Here is a 9,558-nt window from a genome sequence, read left to right as displayed (position 1 = left end):
TCCCGGCCGCTGCAGCTTCAGAGTGGCCAGGAGGAGAGAGAGGGAGCGCTGACAGGTGTGATCAGAGCTGCCTCTCTGAGCAGAGGATCGGCAGGTATGTTCCCGCCCCCCCCTACCTTGCACGCCGGGTCGAGTAGACAGTGAGGCTGGGTTCACACCTAGGCATTTTTCCGCGCTTTCGTACTCGCGTAAAAACGCTCAAACAGGGAAATGCCATTATTTTCAATGTGCATGGTTCCCATCTGGGCGGTTTTCCGCAAGTACGAACGTGCGGGAAACCGCCCTACGCCCAAAGAAGTACATGTACTTCTTTGGGGCGTTTTGGTCGGGCGGTTCCATTGGGATACAGCCAAGTATCCCTCGGAAACGCGCGTTATTCAATCCGCCTAGGTGTGAACCCAGCCTGAGAGGAGAGCTGCACTCGCATTTTGCAGAACTCCTGTATTGGAGGTGACAGGTTCAATAAAGAGAACCTGCCACCTCCAAATGCTATCACACAGGGGCTTGTTAGCTAGCTCCTGTGTAATAGCAATAAAGTTAAGTGAAAAAAATAAAATAAAATAAAAATTTGATAAAAAATGAATAAACATTTATGAAAAAATAAGTAAAAAATAGTAACTAAAATGATAAAAAGTAAAAGATAGTAAGATGCAAAAATCCTTGCACCGGCCCTGAATGGATTCTATTCTGAATTGAGAAAGCTGGTCGGATGACCAGTGAAACGTCTTCAAGAAAAAGAAATACACCAAATCCAGTTGCCTTGATTTATTTTTTACCGATAGAAACTATTATTATTTAAGCGGTTTCTGACCTATAATTGCTGAGGGCTTCAGTATCTCTACAGCCTCTTCCAGAGTTTTCACAGGAGGGTGGTCTTGAGCAAACATTTCCTTTTCATGATTCAGGTTCCCTCGTCCCTTTAAGAAAACAGAATTTCATGGTTTTATAAATGGAATGTAATAACATTGATCACACACATAGCTTCAGAGGATGAAAATACAGTGTACTTATCTATGTTACCACAAAGCTCTCAGTGAATAGTGATATTCAGCATTAAAATGCATGCATGCAACATTTTTGTTTACCTGCCACATGATTTGTAATGCTGTTTAGCCAATGCTCTGCTCTGGGTACTCCTACCAGACATCATACACAGCTCGTGCACTACTCAAGACCTCTGTCTAGGGCAGGGGTGCCCACAAGGTCGATCGCGATCTACCAGTCGATCGCGTAGCGATCACTGGTAGATCGCCATGTCCTCTCCTCCCGCCGCTTCTCTGGATCCCCGCTGCTCTCCCCAGCGGGGATCCGAGAAGAAGTGAAGGAACCGGTGGCGGGGGAGGGCGGAGGACGGAGCCGCTGTCACAGAACTAATGCAGAGCGGTAAGGAGAGAGAGAGAGAGACGCTCGGGCATTCAGGCACTAATGCAGGCGATCGCACTGTGGGCGAGTGGCCTGCCTGCGGAGCCTGGCTGCGGTGCCATTGACTCCAATGCACCGCCACGCCTCCTCCCACCCCTGAATGCAGGTGTTTTTTCGTTGGCAGATCTCAATGAGCTTGAAAAGTAGATCTCCAGACGAAAAATAGTGGGCGCCCCTGGTGTAGGCTAAACTGCAGGTGAGCAATACAGCCCAATGTAAGACTGATCCCAGCCTGTGACTGGACAATACATTAGCACTATAGACTATCTGAAGGATGGGGGGGGACGGGGACGGTTCTATAATGGTGGAATTTCTAGAACAGGGGTAGCCAAACTTTGGTCCTCCAGCTGTTATGGACATTCTACTAATCCCATCATTCAACCATACAGTAGAGATGAACAAAGGTGGACATATTTAAAGTCGGCCTGTGTGACAACCATGGCTTCCTCCATGGATACAGCGGAGAAGTGAGTGTAGATATTGAGGAATGGGAAGGGACTGAAATCTCAAACTATGTTATCTTCCTTCTGTAAGCTATTTATCCCATCGCTACCTATGTAATGGGAATTAAGGCCGAACAAAGTCCAGCCTGTGTGATAACCAAGGCTCCCTCCATAGATACAGTAGAGAAATTAGTGTAGCCACTAGGGATGCACTGATACCAGGTTTTCGGTATCTAGTACCAATATTATTTTTTTCAGTACTCGCTTATACCGTAAGTCCCATTAAGGAAGCCAGGCGGCGTGTAATGTCTCGCCATCTGGCTTCCTGATTAGCGGGAAAGCCAGGCAATATGTAAAGACTCGTCACCCAGCTTCCCAATCAGCAGCGAAGCCGTCTCCATGCTTCCTCTTCACCAGGTGACAAGAAAGCATGGAGTCGGCATTCTGGCAAATCACGAAGCCGGACGCTTCCTGATCGACAGAAGGTGACGAGGGAGCATGAAGACTGCTTTCTGGCCAATCAGAAAGCCAGGGTAGCGAGTCGTTACAAACTGCCCGGCTTCCTGATTGGCCGGGAAGCCGCCTCCATGCTCCCTCGCCACAAGTGACGAGGGAGCATGGAGGCGGTTTCCCGGCCAATCAGGAAGCCGGGCAGCATGTAATGACGTGCTGCCTGGCTTCCTGATATCGGAAGCTCAAGTTTTGGGCTAGGCATCAGAGCATTGGGGTGAGTACGAGTACTTGACCATATACTTGGCATCGGCGCCGATACTAGTAGCCCTGTAAATTTGCACCACAGAGCCTGCTCTCTGAACTACAACTCAACACCTCAACAATGTAGCAATGAAATGGAATCAATGCATGATGGGATATGCAGTCTTGAGAAATGGAGATTGCATCACATCAAGCAGCAGGAAATGAGACGCAAAGCACACTGGGAATCCAGGAAGTTGTTGGAAGTGATGGGCAGACGGAAGTCAGCGCTCCCTACATAAAAGGGATTTTTTCATGTAAGCTTTGATTGTATTATCAGAGACAACTATACTATGTATTCCTATTACAATGCTGATGTTACAACATGAGGTTATGTATTCCTATTACAATGCTGAGGTTATAACATGAGGTTATGTATTCCTATTACAATGCTGATGTTACAACATGAGGTTATGTATTCCTATTACAATGCTGAGGTTATAACATGAGGTTATGTATTCCTATTACAATGCTGATGGTATAAGGTGAGGTTATGTATTCCTATTACAATGCTGATGTTACAACATGAGGTTATGTATTCCTATTACAATGCTGAGGTTATAACATGAGGTTATGTATTCCTATTACAATGCTGATGTTATAAGGTGAGGTTATGTATTCCTATTACAATGCTGAGGTTATAACATGAGGTTATGTACTCATATTACAATGCTGATGTTATAACGTGAGGTTATGTATTCCGGCTGCAGTCTTATTACAAGTGATCTTGCCGAATTTGCCGAAATAGTTTGTAAATGAACGAGCGGCTTCCCCGCTGTACATTTAGCTCTGCTTGCCCAAAGCAAGGCTAAATGTAGAAAACAACTACCTGCACGACGCCCGGATCATCATGTTATCATTATGTCAGCTAGAAGAAAGTAATTACATGAAGATTGGATACTTCACTGAGAAGAGCCTTTAGCCTGCAGATGGCCCTGAAGATGCCACTGCAATATGTCAGGATTTGTGACATTTGTAATACTGTAAAATGTCACATACAATTACAGTATTAAAAAATTGACAACCTATAATAAAACACACCGTAAGGATTTTATTAAAACAGTTTGCCAAATAGAAGCCTTATATGCCTTTAAAACATTTTTTGGGAATGCAAACTAGCCACAGGGTTTTTGTAAAGGTAGTTTAATATCAAATGTATTGATTTTTGCTTCTTACAGGGTTATTCACAGAAGGGTGAAGAGTTTGGAGGAGGCAGGAGAAGTGAACAATCTAGGACAACATAGCTGAACTGGAAAGTGAGCTGAATTGGAGGATTTTTCCGCATCAGCTATGTTGTCCTAGATTGTTCTTCTCCTGCCCTCTCCAAACCCTTCACCCTTCTGTGAATAACCCTGATAATGTTTCTGTTTAAGGAAGAGGCGCACAAGACAAGAATTTCGGATGCCAGTTCTGTGTAATGACGCAGCTTTTACCTTCACTATTAGTCCCTTTGAATCCACCATCCAGATCCTCTTGATGGCCTCTTCTCTAGGGGTTCCCTCTTTCTCCATCGCCATGATAATGAGGAGAGCAATTCCCATGGCCGCCTGGGGGAGAAAAAACCATTGATAAGTACATACTGATCAGAAATAAAAGGAATACAATGTGGCTGAGGATACAGAAACTGGTTCGCAGAAACAAGGATGTCCCCACTTGTATTGAGACAATTGTTTCTGGTTTACATCTGGTTAAAAGGACACATGTTTATTTTTTTAATCGGCATTAAACAATAACTGTAGTTTCATAAACATAATAGTATATCTGAAATAAATATCATAATGTAACAATACCATGTTGGTAAAATAATAATAAATAGTATAGCGCCCATCACCTTTTGTGATGTGACTACTATGCATTTAGTGATAGCCAGGGCTGTAGACAGCCTGGCTGGATTTGTAGTGGCGATAACATGGTTAATCCCAGGTGTCTAACATCGCCTGTACCCCCCTGGGCGGAGAGTTGTGGGACAGCCAATAGGAGGCCCTGTAATATATTGTGGGACAGCCAATAGGAGGCACTGTAATATATGTACAGTACAGCAGCCAATCACTGGGCTTTTTACAGTCAGTGGTGCCTGCTGGGATAGTGTACATATATGGATGGGAGCCTCCATGTGCTCTCTCTCTCTCCCCGTGAAAAGCCATGGATTAGGGCTGGGTCCTCTTCAGTCTGCCCCCTAGGCTAGGCTAGGCCGAGGCCTGGGGGTGGGCATAGCCTGAAGTGAGGGAAGAGGTTTTCCTGAGGCTTCCAACATGCAGGAGGCCTGAGAGATGGAAAGAGGAAAAGAACCAGGACCAGTGCAGGCTCTTGAAGCACCCTGGAACTATGTGGGCTTCAGATCATGGTCGGTATCTTGCCTGGATTGAGGATCTGCATCCATCTGGACTGTCTGGTACATCAGTGGTTATCTGATGTGGTCGGGCGGATCTGCATTGCTACATTTACAAGGTCCAGTGAGTCTGGAGCTTCTGATGGTTATCCCTAGACACCTAGAACCCCTATACCCTCTCTCCCAAAGAAGATGTTCAATAAACTGTTTACTTAGCATTCTAACACTGAAGTGGACTTCAATTGAGGTGCATCAGAAGAGGGCGGATAGTGCTAATGGGCGCAGCTGGAAATCAACCCCTAGACTGACTAGATGTGGACCGGGCACACAGCGGCTCCCTGCGGGGAGTTATCGCTACAATAGTAATTAGAATTAATTTAAAAGTAGATAAGCAGCATGATGTGTGATGTTGGGGAGCTCACAGAGCACTCGCACAGAGGGTTTTCGAATAAAACAAAAGCTTTTATTTTCCTCTTGCAAAAACAGAAATTTTCCTCTTGACTAACCTTTTCCTACTCTATGCAGAAAGAAAAGTACCCTTTCCTCATGTGATAACGTTTATTCAAAGTGTACAAAATGAAAAACTGCTCACATGTACATGATGGAGACAAGCAGTATAATAAACCATACATGTAGGGCAGAGCCAAAGGAACTACCTCTTTGGGGGGAATCACCGCCCCCCCCTTCCTTGAGGAGAGCGAACATGCAGGCACCATCAGTCAGAATTTATACACTAAGTGGCAAACATGTGATCCTACCAGGAGCCAATCACGATAGGAGCTAATGGGGACCAATCAAATGCAAACAACATAGAGGGACAAAAAGTAGCAGCGCCCAGAAATCATCTCAATAACTGGATGAATGGAGGCCAACAATCAGAGAAAATAACTGGAAAAAAGATGAGATCCAGGAAGGTTATTTTTCCAGTTCTTCTCTCTGATTGCTTGCCACTTAGTGTATAAATTGAGACTGGGGGTACCTGCATGTTAGCTCTGAGGAATAGGGGGGATTTCCCCAAAACGCGTCAGTTCCTTTGGCTCTGCCCTGCATGTATTGTTTATTATACCGCTTGTCTCCATCATGTACATGTGAGCAGTTTTTCACCCGAGGGTGACCTTGCAGTGCCCACCATAGACTCGATGGTGGGCTCTGCAGGTTCTCAGGTGGGCTGGTCACACCCCTGCACACCTCTTACCTGCCAGCCTCCTCCGATGCCGGGCCCAGCCTCCTCCTCCTCTGCTGCTGCTGGCTGTCACTGACTCAGCACCGGCTGTGAGGAGGAACGCGCTGCTGTACAGATCACTGACATGTTGTCAGTGATCTGGACAGTGGCGCGTTTCTTCCTCACAGCCGCCAGTGACAGCCAGCCGCCTGCGATGCCATAGCGACCCAGGTAGCCCACACGGCATCAGAGGGACCCCTTTGTTTCTCGTCCTGGCCGGGCCCCCTGTGCCCTAGGCCCCATAGCGGCCGCCAGGGTCGCTATGGCGATAGTTCCGCCACTGGATGGATGGAAAGACTTCATGACGTGGATTGTTACACCAAACCTGCAACGGCCAAATAAATTCTTCACGCTCTCTGCCCCTTTAACAGCCTCCACCATAGAGGTCTGTCATTTTGGGTGGAGGTCTCTTAATGGGCTATTGCTGCTTTCCGAACAGCCACGGCATTAACTGGTCCAACCTGCATATCAGCACACAAAATACTTATCAAAGCCAGACATTAAAAAAAGACTGCTGGGGATTAGGAACGGAGTTGCTAGATTTGTACGTGAGCCTGTCAACTTATTGGCAGTAGCTGAAAGGATAACAGGACCACATTACATAATAGCTACATGCCAAACTCACATCAAACCCTCCAGTCTGTTTCGGTTTTCATTTGGGAATGGTGCCTAGATATTTCAAATGTTTCTCACCAAAACGTGCCGTGGAAGAGCTGGCCAGCAGCCCGTACATAGCAATCAGTTTATATTTCGTCCCTACTTATCTCAGGAGTAGCAGATAAAGCAAGCTGACTTAAAGGGGTTCATTGGTAAAAATATAGGAATTTCTTCTTCTCTTCCCACTCATTGGCTGCTGTCAGGCTGGATGATACTTCACGCTGCGCCCGGAACCAGGTGAGGGGAGCAGCGTGAAGCATGTAGGGCCCAGGACAGGAGGAAGAGGTCTCGGGACTGACATTAGCGGTTACCGGATAATAAATATCCCGGCAATCAGCGGTTACCAAGGGCCCCTTCCTCCTGTCCTGGGCCCCCTCCAAGTGGCGGAACTCCAGGGCCCGGTCGCGGCCGCGACCTCTGCGACCCTGGTAGTTCCGCCTCTGCACCTACACCAGGCAGAACATTTATGAATGAACCCCAAACTGTATGTAAACCCGAGCAATGAACTGCTCTTATGTTTACCCTTGTAGTCTGTTAAATAGAACATTGAAAAAGTGATATGTATATTCAATAAGTGCAAAAGAATTCAGAGCTGCCCTGTGCTCTCTGCCGGTTTTATCTATATTTAGCCCTTCCAGTTCTTATCTTAGGACTACAAGTAAATGAGTGCCTATGATTTGGCAGCAGGAGTGGTTGAGTAGTTTAGCAAAGGAAACCGGGCAGGACTGACACTACTCAGTCCACTAAAATGCTGTGTGTCGTCAGCCCACAATAGGACATAAAGAGCTGAATGCCATTCTGGAAGGTTTTCGGGTATTTTTCTTTCGTCTTTAACCACGTGCTGTCCGGGGCATTTTCTTACTATTTGCGCACACATGATAAAATATACATTTCTGGCTAGAAAACAGCTTCATACCCCCAAACAATGATATATTTTCTGAAAGCAGGGGCCCTGTAGAATAAAAAGATGCTAGTTGCGATTTTTTTATGTCGCACGGTATTTGCGCAAATGTTTATCAAACTGGTATTTTTAGGATAAAATAAACTAAATAAAAATTTAGTGCACAGAAACAGAATATAATACCCAATTTTTTGGTAAAATATAAAAGACGGGGTCACACCGGGTAAATAGATAACAAACATGTCAAGCCTTAGCACTGCGTTCGCCCATGAAGCCGCAAAAAAACGTAAAAACTTCAATACCAAAATTTCCCATAAGGAACACTTTAAACGCTTTTACCGCTCATCAGTTTAGTGCTAACAGTAATTGTTTGCCCTAGAATTATTGCTCTCACTCCAATTATTCGATATGTAACATGTGTAGTGCAATTGTCGTTTTCCCACGTAGGTGCACCGACGTGTGTTTGCGGGTGTATGTGCGTGGGGGGCAGGGGACTTTAAAACATTTTCTTTTTGCATTTTTTTATGTTTATTATATATTAATTTAGTTTTTTTTAATTTCTAAACACTTTTTTTTACACTAACCTTATTGCTATCACATAGGGGGCTAACAAGCACCCTATGTAATAGCAGATAGGGTGTGACAGGTCCTCTTTATGGAGACATTAGGGGTCTTTCAGACCCCTGTCACCTAGGGACCCCAAAGAACCTGAGGAAGCAGAGATCTGCTTTTCCAGCTTCTTGTCCTGGCTCTGAGAACCGGAGAATGTAAATAGTGACACCGGAAGTAATGTAATCCACATAATTTCGAGGTCCAGTGATCGGAAGAGAGATCAACAGCTGGAAGCCGCTGAATCTCTCTCCGATCGTTGCGGGGAGACCTGCCAAGCCAGTCCTGGGTGTCGCACAGAGATAACGGAGCCGGTCCCAGGTGCCGCACGTGGACACTTTAAGGGAAGAGGAACCCATAGAATCAGATGAATATTGCCTGATTTAAAGGAAAGGACTGGGTATTTTACAGTTATTACTGCATTACCTTAAAGTGTAAACCCTAACAATAAACTGCTCTTAGTTACTCCCTTTTGTTCTGTTACATATACACTGAGTGGCCAGATTATTATGACCACCTGACGTTTGTAGGCAAATTAGCTATAATTTGGCGCTGAAGTTGCTAGAGGGCCAGACCATTATAAATAGGGAAGCAGGTTGGTTTACCACGACAGTAGAAGTGATTTGTTTCTGAAGATACGGGTAAACAACGCGATTTAACAACCTAGGAATGTGGGATGATTGTTGGCGCTCGGAGCCATGGAGCGAGTATCAGCAAAACAGCAGAATTCGTTAAATGTTCAAGAGTAGCTGTTGTTAAAGTGTTTAAAGACCGGACTGTCAGCCGAAAATCTGGGTCTTAACGTGCGAATTGTGGCCGTCAGCGACTAGTCAATGTTAGGGCAGGACGGAGAGTGGCAAGACTGGTACGAAACAACAGAAGGGCAAAAGCGCAGTGTCAGATTCCTCGCATCACCTTTCAACATCTCGTGGAGTCACGAGGCGGCCCAACTAAGTCATCTCATGGAGTCACCAGGCGGCCCAACGAAGTACTGATGGGATGGTCATAATAATCTGGCCACTCAGTGTACATTGGAAGAGTTTTTGATTGGCTCTTCCCTATTTTTGTTACTGTATCAAATGTATAGATTTGCAGTTTCTTCACTTGAGGGAGCTTACAGTGGCTCAGTGCAATCACTCTGCTTCTTGTTTAACAGATGCTAGAAAAGGATATCAACCACATAGAGAGTGCATTGTTTTTAGTGTGTCAGGCCACTCATAGA

At 45.5% G+C, this 9,558-nt stretch overlaps 1 protein-coding gene across 1 annotated transcript in view; it reads right to left on the bottom strand.

The window, feature by feature from the left end:
• The window catches only part of ME3 (malic enzyme 3), a 126,467-nt gene that overhangs the window by 5,816 nt on the left and 111,093 nt on the right, over nucleotides 1-9,558 (bottom strand). Inside the window, exons 10-11 of the mRNA XM_018553248.1 lie at nucleotides 4,052-4,165; nucleotides 812-917 (exon numbers count right to left, since the gene is read on the bottom strand). Of these exons, the coding sequence (XP_018408750.1) occupies nucleotides 812-917; nucleotides 4,052-4,165 (220 nt within the window). The remainder of the gene's footprint in view (nucleotides 1-811; nucleotides 918-4,051; nucleotides 4,166-9,558) is intronic.

This window comes from Nanorana parkeri, unplaced genomic scaffold (genome assembly GCF_000935625.1).
Source record: "Nanorana parkeri isolate BGI_ZX_2015 unplaced genomic scaffold, ASM93562v1 scaffold114, whole genome shotgun sequence".
Taxonomy (NCBI): Eukaryota; Metazoa; Chordata; class Amphibia; order Anura; family Dicroglossidae; genus Nanorana; species Nanorana parkeri.
Note: the sequence above shows the minus strand (reverse complement) of the source record. Positions and strands in the feature narration are given on the sequence as shown.